Below are 15,492 nucleotides of genomic sequence, written 5' to 3' on the forward strand. Positions count from 1 at the left end.
AAATGCCCACAAATAGCCAGCTTTGTAATTATATGGGATTGAGTGCAAATCTGAGTAGAGGCTGAACCCCTTTAAGCCCCAGCCCTTAGAAGGCATGTGAGAGAGAGAAAACCTGGAGCGAGAGAGAAAGAGAGAGTGGGAGAAAAGGAGAGAGAGAGAGAGAGAGAGGGAGAGAGAGAGAAAGTATTATTTTAGCGAGGCAATCAGTGTGTGTCCTTGAGCCAGCGGTAACGGCAGCGTGGTGCTCACCTTGAGGAGGTGTTTTGTCAGGGCGCAGGAGAGCGGTGAGAAGTGATGGCTGGGGGGATGGATCTGTTCTCTTGCGCACTCCTGGCCTCCCAAACATGCCTCTCTCTCACAGTCACACATGGGGATGGACCATAGCACTGCAGTCATCATCTCTCTCTACTCTAGTTTCCTCTTCTATATCTTTTCTCTTCTCTTCTCTTCTCTTCTTTTCTCTTCTCTTCTCTTCTTTTCTCTTCTCTTCTCTTCTCTTCTCTTCTATTCTCTTCTCTTCTTTTCTCTTCTCTTCTCTTCTCTTCTCTTCTTTTCTCTTCTCTTCTCTTCTCTTCTCTTCTTTTCTCTTCTCTTCTATTCTCTTCTCTTCTTTTCTCTTCTCTTCTCTTCTCTTCTCTTCTTTTCTCTTCTCTTCTCTTCTCTTCTCTTCTATTCTCTTCTCTTCTTTTCTCTTCTCTTCTCTTCTATTCTCTTCTTTTTTCTTCTTTTCTCTTCTCTTATCCTCCAATCCTCTTGTTTCTTTGCTCACTCCTTTCTCCTCTCTTCTCTTTTCTCTTCTTGTCTTCTCTCGCCCTGTACACTGGTTTACTCCTTCCACTTCATCTCTGTGTTTTGTCCTCTCTTATTTTCTTCCCCCTCTTCTTCTCTTCTTCCCCCTCTTCTCTGCTTCACCCTTTTCTCTACTTCTCTTCTGTCCCCTCTCATCTGCTGCATTTTCTTATGTCTTTCCCACACTACTGTTTCCCCCCTCTGTTTTGTTTCAGATGTGTTTCCTTTCACTCCATGTTAAAATAAAAATGTGTGTGTGTGTGTGTGTGTGTGTGTGTGTGTGTGTGTGTGTATGTGTGTGTGTGTGTGTGTGTGTGTGTGTGTGTGTGTGTGTGTGTGTGTTTAGAATTAAATGTATTGTTTTTATTCTGTCAGAGAAGTCCTTAGACTTAGGAAGATTTGGAAATATTATTATTGCTATAAATTGCTGCACTAAAATGTCTTGTCAATTAATGACAAACGAAGTGACAGCAATAAACATTTGACATGACCGTAATAATGATATATAATTGTGTATTCTGAGCACTGCAAGGAAAATAGATTTTAAATTGGATGATGTAGTAACACTAAGGATTATGTAGTAATAACTGGACAAGAAAAAGCAATTAACTGTGGATTGCACTGTCTTTCTTTTTTCACATTTGTTTCTGTGTGAGTGTTTGTTTCTTTGTATGTGTGTATATGTGTGTCTGCATACGTGTGTTGTGTGTCTGCATACGTGTGTGTGTGTATATGTGTGTGTCTGCATATGTGTGTGTGTGTGTGTGTGTTTGTGTGTGTGTGTGTGTGTGTGTATATGTCAGTATGATTTTGTGGAGTTGCTGGACGGCAGTAGGCTGATCATCCCAGAAGAGCATCCCCAGACGGCCCCAGGGCTGCGGGACGCAGTGGAGAGACCAGTGGCCATGCACGAGGCCGGCTTCTTCCACTACCTGGACTCAGGTGTGTGGCACCTGGCCTTCTACAACGACGGACGCAACACTGAGCAGGTGTCCTACAAGACCAACATCCTGGGTGAGAACTCACAGAGAACATAAACACCATTCTTCTCTCTCTTCTCCTTCAGCTCTTTCTCTCTGTCTCTCTCTCGGGTTTGAGTGATTGACTGTGTGTGTGTGTGTGTGTGTGTGTGTAGTGTGTGTGTGTGTGTGTGTGTGTGTCTGTGTCTGTGTCTGTGTCTGTGTGTGGGTGCGTGCATGCCTCCGTGTGTGTGTGTTTTATGTGTGTGTGCATGAACACTCTCTCTCTCTCTCTCCTCTCTCTCTCTCTCTCTCTCTCTCTCTCTCTCTCTTACACACACACACACACACACACACACACACACACACACACACACACACACCAAACACATATACAAATTGGTGATATTGGTTTTTGAGGCCAGAAGGGTTAAACTTGTGTGTGTGTGCAGATGGATAATGGGCACACACAGCCTTGTGAATTCAATAGTTCTGCAGTCTACTCGCACACACACACACACACACACACAACACACACACACACACACACACACACACACACACACACACACACACAGATTCCTCTGGTCTGGGAACAATAGGCAATCACTTCGCAATCCGACTTCATGTAGATGTATAGTCGCATTTACACATTTCGCAGACATCTTTTTGCAAGTGCAAGTGACAACTTCATCAGTATATGGTCACTACCGGTCAATAGCCACACATTCATTCTCAGCATACACTAATGAAAATGTGTGCTGAAAACATCAGTTTTATCTGAAAACCTTTAATCCAGTCTCCACACCACATCACACCAATGAAACAATTACATTTCCATAAACATCATAGCCTTTCCGTCCAATTGATATCCAAATCGAACCCATTTTTATTTGTCACATACAATTATACAAAGTACAACATTTAGAAAAATGCTTAGTCTTCTGACTTCAATGGCTGGGCAGTGTATCACCATCATCAACTTCTATTGCCAGACTCAAGGTCCTTACAGAAGACTCAGACATGACATGCAACATACATTAAACAGACAAAGATAAACTTACACAGAAAATGTATGTAGATACAAATCTATACAACAAAGGAAGTAAATAGGATATAGAAGATACGAGTTACTGTGATACATAAGTATGCATAAGAGTTACTGTGATATATACGTATGCATAAAGGTCCAGTAAATTAGATGCTTATGCAGTGTAAGCTGATGTGTATGTCTAAAGTGAAGTGAGCTTTTGTCATCATGTCATGTGATCCAGGTTCAGTCCTCATTCAAGATGCAGATAGACTTTGGATTTTTCTTAGTCTCTCAGTACTGGCTTTCAGGCAGCGGTAACATTTCCCAGACTGTAGCACAGAGAACAGGCTATTGTTGGGATGACTGTGGACTCTGATTGTTTTCTTGGCTCTGGGCTGACATCTCCTGGTGTAAATGTCCTGAAGATTGCGTAGTGTACTCCTGGTGTAAATGTCCTGAAGATTGCGTGGTGCACTCCTGGTGTAAATGTCCTGAAGATTGCGTAGTGTACTCCTGGTGTTTATGTCCTGAAGATTGCGTAGTGTACTGGTGGCACGTTCTACTGACCTCACCACTCTCTGCAGGGCTCTGTGCTGTTTCCATACCAGGTCGTTATGTGTCCTGTAAAAACACCTTCAGTAATGTATCAGTTCTTTAGCAGTTGTTAAGGTAGTCTAAAGTTCTTGAGACAGCCATGATGAAAAAGACGCAGCTGTGTCTTCCTCCCCAGTAAACCAGTATGCGGTCATATAGGGAATACAGTAGAGGACTTAGAACACAGCCCTGTGGCGTACCTGTGTTGAGGTACACTGTATTAAAACACAGCCCTATGGCGTACCTGTGTTGAGGTACACTGTATTAAAACACAGCCCTGTGGCATACCTGTGTTGGAGTATTAGAACACAGCCCTGTGGCGTGCCTGTGTTGGGGTATTAGAACACAGCCCTGTGGCGTGCCTGTGTTGGGGTATTAGAACACGGCCCTGTGGCGTCCCTGTGTTGAGGAGGTGTTGTTATCCACTAGCACTATCTGGGCTCTGCCAGGCAGGAAGTTGAAAATGCAATTGCACAGAGGGGTGTGCAGTCCAAGGTCCTTGAGCTTGGTGATAAGTGTAATAAATTGGATTGTGTTAAATGCTGAGCTATAATAACAGTATTCACACATTAATTCCATCCCCTGTCGCCAAGGTGGGTAAGTGCCATGTGGAGTTTGATGATGATGGCAGTGTCTGTGGATTTATTAGAACGATATGCAGACCGCAGAGAATCTAGATTTTGGAGCAATGAGAAGTACATGTGGTTCTTGACTACTCTCTCAGCTCACGGTGACGGTTTAGCCCGGCAGGAAGGGCTTTCTTTGGCACTGGAACAATGATTGATGTTTTAAAGCATGTTGTTACAGTGAAGCGGGTTAAGAAGAGATTGAATATTTCTGTGAATACTGGTACAAGCTAATCTGTGAAGTCTTTTAATACTCATCCAGGAATGGCACCTAGACCTGCCACCTGTCTAGAGTTCACACTCCTGAACGTGCTATGCTCTATATAGGTGAGTGCAGTATCCCCTAGCGACAGGACTCCTGGCCCGCACGGCATGCGGCTGCGTGTTATTAGCTGTGTTTGTGTCATAGTGCGCATAGATGTGTTGCGCTCATCTGTCAGTGAGGCGTTGGTGCCCACAATGGTGGAATTGGGCGCTTTGTAGTCTGACAGTGCCCTCAGCTCATGCCACCTGCAACCTGGCATCAACCTGGCATCAGACAGTTCAACCAAGCGTCTATAGCGGGCTTTTGCTTCTGCCACCATCCTCCGTAGATTGCACGTGGGCAGCTTCGTACTCCTCAATGTTCCCCGATGTAGGCGAAGCCCCAATAAATGACTGATAAGCACCTGAAATAAGAGTAAAATTCACATCCACATCTCTCAGGCAAGACGGCGTAAAACACAAGACCTTCCTTAGGAGGACTTACCTGTCACTTTAGAGGATAGGAGAGTTTACGTGGAAGTAAGTCTGTTGTGAGTAGTGTCCAGCCAGGGCCTCCTGAGGTCTATTGTGCTGACTAGATCTCTTGTGACCGCGCAGATTGAACTTGCAATTACTCTTAGATAAAACAGTTGTATGGTTCATTGAGCTCTGCTTTTCACGCGTTTGCTTCAAATTAAGCAATTAAATGTTGGCATTTTCTAAGAGCTCAGCGGCCTGCAGTGGGAAACGAGGAATAGCTTTAGGCCTATTTTCCACACAAGCGGAGATTTGTCTTTTGCTTTACAGGCTGGTTAAGAAAAGTGCCAATTGATTACAACAAGTTCCAGCTCAATAAAGTAAAATGAAATATGATAGCTAACAATGGCACAGTAAACACAGTGTTTGCAGCACTGAACTTTTCAGAAGGACTATTTAGTGAACAACAAACATCCAAAATACACCCATAGATCATCATCTTTTGTCTGCTTGAGTACTTAATTTCTCCAGATATGCCCAAAGTCAGACTTCAATTTTGTTGCCTTTCTCTTTCAGTGTTACTTTTCAATTCAACTTTTCTTGCCATGACTGTTCAGTTTAAATTATTGTTAAAGCATTTGTAATAGCAGCGGTATAATAGTATTGTAATGGAAATAATAGTAAACTTATAATAATATTATTTATATGGAAAATATTAAATGAATTAGAACAAATTAATATATAGATATATAAAAAGATATTATAAAAACTAAAATAAATGATGAAGAATTAAATATATGGTTCAAAGGCTAAAAAATAAATTATATGAACAGATACTAAGGTTGTTATCTCTGTCTTTCTGTCTCTGTCTCTGTCTCTCTCTCTTTGACTCTCTCTCTCTCAATTCAATTCAAGAAAGCTTTATTGGCATGAATGTTTCAGCAACATCATTATTGCCAATGCCTCAATTACAACAAACAGACATAACATAGAAGAACAAAATATGTTTAATAGAATTGGGAAATTAAGTAACATGTTAAAATAAAGTAAAATGATATATCTAATAATAATATTACATTATATTAAACACACAACATTGTCGGTGGTTGTTGCAGAAAAAATAAATTGCAGCCAGAATGGCCATATCATCGTTCTCGCCGAGGAGTAAGGTAATTCCTGCCTCATCTGTCCATTGTCCGAAACTTTGGGAGGGGTTGAATTTCATTTATTGAATGAAAATGTTTGTATCTCCTATATCTTGGGCATTCTCTTAAGAGGTACAGCTCTCTCTCTCTCTCTCTCTCTCTCTCTCTCTCTCTCTCTCTCTCTCTCTCTCTCTCTCTCTCTCTCTCTCTCTCTCTCTCTCTCTCTCTCTCTCTCTCTCTCTCTCTCTCCAGTCACATACTCTCTCTCTCTCTCTCTCTCAGTTACATACTCTCTGTCTCTCTCTGTCTCTACAGAGGCCGTGATGGAGTGTCCATTTAACTGTAACGGGAATGGGGAGTGCCTCTCTGGCACGTTGCCAGTGTTTCCCCGGATTCCTCGGGCCCTACTGCTCCAGAGGTATGATGGCACCACATGAGCCCGTACATACCCTTCCTCTCCTCCTCCTCCTCCCTCCGTCTCTGTCCATACTCTTCCTCTCCTCCTCCTTCCTCCGTCTCTGTCCATACTCTCCTCTCCTCCTCCTCCTCCTCCTCCGTATCTGTCCATACCCTTCCTCTCCTCCTCCTCCCTCCGTCTCTGTCCATACTCTTCCTCTCCTCCTCCTCTTCCTCCGTCTCTGTCCAGGTCATACTCATTGTTTTGTCTTCATCTTTGCCTCTCCACACATATGCAGCTGTGAGGTGAATACAATAGCATGCAATGGTGTGTGTGTGTTGTATTCCTCCTATGAACCTTACAGGAGAAACAAACATTATATATTCTGCTTAAATATGTAATGTTCATATAGGATTTAGCAGCAGTGGCTTCACTGTGGGGCCTGGCGGCCATGTTGCACCTAACAGAGCAAACCTTCATTTATGATTCATCAGACTGACATCACTACTCATGAGTCACTCCGGCATGGTTGCCTCTGCTTCTGTATTCTTATCTATCTGTCTGTCTGTCTGTCTATCTATCTGTCTCTCTGCCTGTCTGTCTGTCTTTCTATCTGTCTCTCTGCCTGTCTTTCTGTCTATCTATCTATATTTCTTTCCATCTGTCTCTCTGTCTCTCTGTCTTTCTAGCCGTCTGTCTGTCTGTTTGTCCATCCTCCACACTTTCCTAGCAACTAACGGGCACACAGTATACCGTTTATCTATCTTTCTTTCCTTTCTTTCTTTCTTTCTTTCTTTCTCTCTGTTCCCTACAGCTGCCTGTCCTGTTCTGTGCAGTGGTAACGGGCAGTACACCAGGGGACGCTGTGAGTGCCACAGCGGGTGGAAGGGCACAGAGTGTGGACATCCCCAGCAGCCAGTGCGTGGACCTGCTGTGTGGGGGTCACGGTGTGTGTGTGCGGGGCTCCTGTGTCTGTGCAACACGGGCTACAAAGGCGAGAGCTGTGATCAAGGTGAGTGAACAGGTCAGGTAGAGCTGCTTTTAGTGTTGCCATTGGTAACACCCCGTGATGACAAAAAAATACACTCCGAAGCTTGACTAGCTTTGATAGTGTTCCAGCACAAATCAATTTATTTTTATTAATCCAAAACTGTAAACAATGACCATTGTCTCCAGGCATCTGAGAGTACATACAGTCTAAAATCCCAAGAGTAAGCCTATGGTTATTGTTGGAAAAGAAATAAAAAAATGAACATTTCAGGGGAGAAACATGTATAGAAGCTAGGTCAGCTATCTCGTAGCCCCCCTCCCTCAGCCAGAAAAGTTTTTATTTTTTTTACTTTGGTCACCAATCAGACCTCTCCAGAACCTCAAATCTTCTTTAACCCAGAATCACAGAGATAATATTAAACTTTAATTGTATAGCAAATACCTCTGTATGGGTGATATTTACTGTCAGTAAATAACTGAAGCCTTTTCAATGAAGGTTTTATGAAAAAGCAGAACAGTGTGACAGTCAACTCCCAAGTAGTGGTTAACTAACTACACATCATCCATCTACACTACACTACACTACACGACACCACACACCACACTATACACACACACACACACACACTACGCTACCCTACGCTACGCTACACTACACACTACACCACACAAACACCACACACTACGATACGCTACACGCTACGCTACTCTACACACCACACCACACCACATACTACACTCTACACTGCACACTACACTACACTACACTACACTACGCTACACTTGCACACTACACTACACTACACTACACTACACTACGCTACACTACACAACTGCACTACACTACACTACACTACAGTCTGTGTCTTTTTGGGATGTCTGATGATTGGGGAATCAGGAATATGTTTAGGCTAGGCAGGCCTTGGTTGTGTGGTCAGGAAGATGTTTAGGTGAAGCAGGCCTTGGTTGCGTGGTCAGCCATACTCCGTGGTCAGGAGTGGGTCAGAGCTGCTGATTTTCAGTCCATTGAAGCAGATTCATTTGCTCTCCGCTGATCCGCCAGCACTGGCCCTCAGGCTGGGCCCATCCACCGGAAAGGAGTGTGGGAGAAGTGTTTTGATTTATACCACTCTGGAGGAGGCTCTAATTCCCCTCAACACACACACCAACACACACACACACACACACACACACACACTCACACTCACACTCACACTCACACCACACACACACACACACGCACACGCACACCGCACACACCACCACCAACTGGGAGAGGATAGGAAGGAGTGTGATACTTTTGTGACTTTTGCCTGCTGGTGTGTCCGAGTACTGTGGGTTGCCCGTTCCCCAAAGAAGTTTGTCCTCTAATCCCTGATCTTCTCCCGACTCTCAAATCAGTTTCCTGGGATGTTGGGGTCACACACACACACCACACACACACACACACACACACACACACACACACACACACACACACACACCACACAGTCACACACATATTTACATTGTGCTGATACAGTCTAATAGGAGTGTTGTAGATGAAGGTTTGACCTGGAGTGAGGTTCTGATTCTGTGGGTCTGGTCTGGTTGCTGTAGTGGACTGCATGGACCCCACCTGCTCGGGCCATGGGCTGTGTCTGCACGGCCGGTGCCACTGCGGGCCGGGATGGAGTGGACCCAGCTGCCAGGCCAAGTCCAGCACCTGCCCCGCGGACTGCTCTGGGCATGGGACCTACCAGATGGAGACGGAGACCTGCCTCTGTGAGCCCGGTTACACTGGATCAGACTGCTCCTCAGGTGAGGGTGTGTGTGTGTGTGTGTGTGTGTGTGTTGGGGGGGGGAGTACTGAGTGTGAGAGCAAAGTGCAGTGTCTGCTGGTTGAGTTGCTGACTGTAGTGGTAGTGGTTAACGCTAGTGTGTGTGTGTGTGTGTGTGTGTGTGTGTGTGTGTGTGTGTGTGCTGTGTGTGTGTGTGTGTGTGTGTGCGAGTGAGTGTGTGTGTGAGTGTGTGTGTGTTTGTGTGGGTGTGCTTGTGAACTCATCTATGTGTGCTGGAGTGAGTGACAGATGCTCTGAATACTAGTCTTGCTGGCTCAACACCAGACTTCAATGCTGTCCAGCCTGCTTCTCACTCACTGCTGTCTCGGGTAAATCACTCTGATTAGATGAATGGCCGCAGACCACACGGACAGCATGGTGCCAAGCCCTTATGTTCTCAGGAAATTAGTTCATGGACTCACAAGCATATTGACCCTATAACACCTCAGGATGCTTTAGTTTCCGTGACGTTAACGCTTGTGTTGTCCATTGCACTTGACATGAGCTTTAGGAAAGACCAAAGAACTTCTGACTAAACTTCAACAATGTGAGTCGGTTGAAAACTAGCAATCTAGCTATTGGACAAGGCACAGAAACCCTACAACCCCCAACCACAGAGTTGGCCCTGAGAGAACAGCTTGCCAGCATGATTGTTCATCGTGTTTTGGCATTATAGTTGACAATGTTATGCTCTGAGTTTTTTGGATTGTTATTATGATTAACCAGACCACAGAACTGCATAGGCTAGGCAGCTAGTTGGAGTGGTCAGGTGATATGTATCTACTGTATCCTGCACCAGTACCAGTTGCTTATAAAAATATCGCTCATAAAAAGTTTCAGACTGTTGAATACAGTTTCTTTGAATGACTTATGAAATATTCCCGCTGACAACCTGCTGTGGCACACCACAGACTCATTTGAGATATAATCCAATCCTTGGTGTAGATATTGCGTTTCACTCCAGGGCATGAAAGTGATTCATGTGATACTGTCTATCTCACTGTTGGCTAAGTCTGTGCTCTGCGGTTTTGTGAAGAGTATCAGAACAAGATGTGCCTAGCCATCTGCCTGTGGCCATGTAAAGTAACATGTGTGTGGGGGAAGATGTGATTAGTCAACAGCCAAATTCAACAAGAGAGGAATCTTCCAGGTCCATTCTGGGGGATGCTGGGGAAATGTACAGTAGCTTAGCTGGATTTGGTCTGAGTGTTGATATTGATACAGAGCATAATGTAGCTCAGCTGGTTTTGTTCTGAGTGTTGATATTGAGATATTGATATGGAGCTTAATGTAGCTCAGCTGGTTTTGGTCTGAGTGTTGATATTGATACGGAGCTTAATGCCTAACCCCTGGCTCCTCCACTGTGCTAATACAAGCTACAGAGCGCACAAACAGGGAAGAACAACAAGGACAGTCCTTGGGAGCATCGCTCTTCTTTCTGTCTGTTTTGTGGTGCTGATGATGTTTGTATACTGCTTGCTGTGTGTGTGTGTGTGTGTGTGTGTGTGTGTACGTGTGTGTGTGTGTGTGTGTGCATGAGCCTGTGGTGTGCGTGTGTGTGTGTGTGTGTGTGTGTGTGTGTGTGTGTGTGTGTGTACGTGTGTGTGTGTGTGTGTGTGTGCATGAGCCTGTGTGTGCGTGTGTGTGTGTGTGTGTGTGTGTGCGCGTGTGTGTGCGCGTGTGTGTGTGTGTGTGTGTGTGTGTGTGTGTGTGCATGAGCCTGTGTGTGTGCGTGCGTGCGTGCGTGTGTGCATGTGTGCGTTGCGTGCGTGCGTGCGTGTGTGTGTGCGTGCGTGTGTGTGTGTGTGTGTGCGTGCGTGTGTGTGTGTGTGTGTGTGTGTGTGTGTGTGTGCAATCCCCTAGTGGAGCGGGAGCGTAGCTCCTTCACGCTCGGCTGCATGTCTGAGTAAGAAGTGGCAGTGGCAGTCGCCGCATTAGACCCAGACACCATCAGGCTTGAGCAGCAGCCCACTCCGTCTGCTGCAAAACATCCGCCTCCACGCGGCTCTTCACCCGCAGAGCTGACATGTACGGCCCGGGATCCGGCCCGCGCCCGGGCTGCACGTGGCACAGACGTGGCAGAGTCATCCCAGATCAGGCACGGAGCTGTTGCAGCAGGAGGCTGCCTGGGCTGTTATGTAACACCTAAAACAGCATGGCAGCGTTTCAAGCTTCATCGTCCTCGATCCACACTGTTGCTCATGTGGCGACAGGCAAAATAAGAGAATAAGACGCTGTGAAGTGTTGTTCTAGATTACGCTTGCCCTCTGGTGTTTGGAACCACAGGACGCTGGAATAGCCCTCTGAGACGGCTTTGCCCAGGCCATGATTGATGGGAGCACTTGGTGAAAGCTCATTCAGCGACAGAGCTTGGCAGTGGAGAGTTTATGAGGTTCCGCACATACACGTACACACACAGACACACACACACACACACACACACACACACACAATAAAAGAATGGTGCCTCTGAGTTTTCGTCCTAAAGATCTGCATGCACTTAATAGATGCTGACTACATTGAACATACAACACCCCCCCCCCCCCCTCCACACACACACACACACACACACACACACACACACAAAGAGAAAGAGACACAGATGGACAAAGGATGAGTGGCATTTTGTCAAATTAGCCCTTTTTTGTCTGGAAGTCATTCTGCCAGTGAACAAGAGCGGAGGAAAGCTTTTCTCTTAATTAGTGGCAGCAATCCACTTCAATTAAATAAACTTTAATTACCAAATGAGCTTTGTGCATCGACGCTCAGGGCAGGGCTACCTGGAAGTGCTAAAAGAAGATAAACACGTTGTCACTAATGGAAAATTGATTACATTGACTGGCCAAGAATAAAGGAACCTGTTTAAAATCGAAAAGACTTCCCCCGTCCCACCTCCTTTTCTAACTGCACGAGTGACTTCACATTCTTAGGAGGCTGTGTGTGAAAATTGCCTTCCGACTAAAGAGAAACTCTTCTTTGGGAAGTAGAAAATGTGGGAATAAGAATTAGAAAGAGTAAATGATTAATGGATTGATTCAGAGTCTGAAAAGTTCCCTCCCTCTTTTGTTGGTTTGTGTTCTTTAAGGAGACAAAAGCCTGTAGGAGGGTGCTTTAATGTCTCTCTCTCTCTCTTCCTCTCTCTCTCTCTCTGTCCATCTCTACCTTTCTTTCTCTATCTGTCTGTCTCTCTCTCCCTCTCTCCCCTTCTCTTTTTCTTTGTCTCTCTTTTTCTCTCTCCCTCCCTCTCTCTTTCTCTGTCTCTCTCTCTCCCTTCCTCTTGCTTTCCATATCTCTCTCTCTCTCTCTCTCTCTGTTATCATGTCTTCTAGCTTGGTATTTTTCCCTCTCTGTAGTTTGTGCTGTAACCACAGGGGACTCAGTCTTAAGTGTTTCTCCATGTTCCCACACAGGCAGAGAACAGACTCTCAAAAGACCCATCCAGCTTCTGCTCCTGATCTGCTCTTCATCTGGTTCTGTTGTGGTTCTGTTGTGGTTCTGTTGTGGTTCTATTAGACCTTGGCCTGGAAACTCAGTCCCGGTGTGTGCTGCTTAGAGAGACCATAATTGAACAAAATGATGCTTTGGTGTCTTGAACTTCATGAATATTTAGGGCCCGAGCACCGAAGGGCGCAAGGCCCTATCGTTTTTGTAAGGATTATTATTATTATTATTATTATTATTATTATTCATTATTATTATTATTCTACTTTTTTGCTTTCCTGTTTTTGAAGTGGTTAACATGGTCGAAAACTCTTGAAATGTGGCACACACGTCAAGTGTCATGCATCGCAGTTATGTACAAGAGTTTGACTCCGGGCGTGACCTAGGGTCTCGTTAGCGCCCCCTTAGGTGACTGATCTCGTAGTTGGCATATATTTTGAGGTGGTTAACATAAACGAAAATCTTGAAATTTGACACACACATTAGGTGTCACACAAAGCAGCTAGGTAAAAAAAGCTTGGCCCCGGGCATGGCCCAGGGACTCGCTAGCACCCCCTTACGCCCCATTAGGTGACTGATCCCGTGGTGGGCATATACTTTCAGCTACACACACCAAATTTGGTAGGTGTCTGTATCTCCCCAAGATAAACAACTTTCATATGGACAATGCATTAGCCACGCCCAACAGGAAGTGAGATATTTGGGATTTTGTGCAGACTAATATGTGATGAAATATGTGATGAATCATGCTGCCAAAAGAGGTGCTTCCCATGGGTGAAAACGCATGAAATTTGGCACACACATAGAATAGACAGGGATAAACGCTTGGCACCGGGCGTTGCCCAGGAACTCCGTAGCGCCCCCTTATGTCACTGTGACTTGTGGTTGGCATATAGTTTTAGATACACACACCAGATTTGGTGGGTGTATGTAACTCCCAAAAACAAACAACTTTTTGTATTAACATGACATTAGCCACGCCCACAGGAAGTGAGGTAATTGAGATTTTGTGCGTTGTGGACATCATCAATTTTAACATACTCCTCCTAGACGGTTGATCTGATTCATGTCAAAGTTGGTATACATGATGCTGAGATGTTCCTGATTAAAATTGTGAAGCTTTTTTTGATATGTTGTAATTTGACGAAATGGCAAAATTATTAATTTTAATACCCTTCCACATAAACAATAAATGTGTCATAATTCACCATGCATGGCTTGAAATGTTTTAAATTTCACAGGTCATTGAAGACCATGTTAATGATAATATTCACATGCCCATAATGCATGTTTGGCATAGCGCCACCAACTGGTCACCATTGTGAGGGATTTTTGATATGTTGTAATATATTTGATATGATTTTAATATCTCACCACATAACCAGGAAATATGTCATAAATCACAGTGCATTGAATGAATGGTCTGAAACTTCTCAGGTTAATAGATATCATGATATAAAATATTGGATATCATTATTGTGATGATATTCACATGCGTAATTCACAGGCCTAGCATAGCGCCACCATCTGGCCAAGCAGGAAATGTGCCAGAAATGCTCTGCTTTGGAAAAATTGGTCTGAAACTTCTCAGGTTAATAGATATTATGATTATGATGATATCCAGACACCCAATGGGCCTGCCTGGCATAGCGCCACCACCTGGTCAAGCAGGAAATGTGCCAGAAATGGACAATGCTTTAAGTGATTGATCTGAAAGTTTTCAAACATTTTGGATATCATTATTGTGATCTGAAATTTCTCAGGTTAATAAATATTATGATTATGATGACACCCAATGGGCCTGCCTTGCATTGCGCCCCCACCAGGCCAAGCAAGTAAATGTGGCAGAAAATAAAATACAAAAACAAATAGCACACGCATCAAATATGTACATTTCACAAACGCACCACGTCGGTGCTTTGTTGGATTCCGACATGTCACGGGTTGTGGCCCGCAGGTGCTCGGGCCCACCATTGCCGCTTGCGGCTATATTTTACTTTGTTTTTCAACTCATACTTCAAAAGAGTTTATCTTTAAATCTGTTGTTTCTTTCTTGAAAATAAATCAGTTCCATGCATGCTTAAAAAACCTGATGAATGACTATCGCCTGGTACTTCCTGGTTCCCATGAGACCTTGTGTTTTCTTCATCTTCTGCCCCTGCATTCTTGATTCTGCTGTGTGTGCGCTATGGCTTGATGCCCAACACCTGACATGACAGTTGACCTTTAGGTGGTTTATTGTGTTGTTCTTGGCTCTGTTACTGGCCTGTGTGCATATTGGGCATATAGAATGGCGTCAGTGTGAGCATTAGGAGGAGTCGACTTCTGAACAGTCCACTCTCTGCACAGCACCATCCTCCCTGGCCCAGCACACAGCTATTACAGGCTACAGCACTCCCCAGACCCCTGGATAAGACACCAGTCAGGATCCGATGCCGTCTGTTTCAGAGTAAATGCCTGCAGGACTGTGCTGTTTAGGCATTTATTGGGGTGTTTAACTTGCTCTCTTCTGTCTCCCATCCACCTCTCTTTCCCTCCCCAAACAACCCTCATTCTACCTTTCATTCTCTCCCTCCCCATACCAACCCTTATTCCACCTCTCCTTCCCTCCCCATACCAACCCTTATTCTACCTCTCATGTATTCCCTCTTGTTCAACCTCAACTCCATTCCCCAACATCGCCCTTACACACACACACACATGCTTGCAGAGGTGTGTGTGGTGGACTGTACCCCTCATGGCGTGTGTGTCGGCGGCTCGTGCCACTGTGAGGACGGCTGGCGAGGGACGCGGTGTGACGAACAGGAGTGTGACCCACCCTGCGGTGACCACGGCGTGTGCCGCGACGCCGTGTGTGAGTGTCACCCAGGCTGGGCCGGCGAGAGCTGCAGCATCGGTGAGTTCCACCTCTCTCCCTCCACTTCTCTCTCTCTCTATCACTCTCTATTTCTCTCCCTCTCTACCTCTCTCTCTCTCTA

General features: G+C 45.0%; 1 protein-coding gene across 1 annotated transcript in view; it reads left to right on the plus strand.

Annotated features, from left to right (window-relative positions):
- Nucleotides 1–15,492, plus strand: part of si:dkey-237h12.3 (teneurin-3) — a 166,329-nt gene that overhangs the window by 103,122 nt on the left and 47,715 nt on the right. The window contains 8 exon segments of the mRNA XM_042061969.1: nt 1,593–1,803; nt 6,182–6,240; nt 6,242–6,284; nt 7,078–7,163; nt 7,165–7,236; nt 7,239–7,275; nt 8,853–9,053; nt 15,225–15,410. Of these exon segments, the coding sequence (XP_041917903.1) occupies nt 1,593–1,803; nt 6,182–6,240; nt 6,242–6,284; nt 7,078–7,163; nt 7,165–7,236; nt 7,239–7,275; nt 8,853–9,053; nt 15,225–15,410 (895 nt within the window).

This window comes from Alosa sapidissima, chromosome 14 (genome assembly GCF_018492685.1).
Source record: "Alosa sapidissima isolate fAloSap1 chromosome 14, fAloSap1.pri, whole genome shotgun sequence".
Classification (NCBI taxonomy): domain Eukaryota; kingdom Metazoa; phylum Chordata; class Actinopteri; order Clupeiformes; family Clupeidae; genus Alosa; species Alosa sapidissima.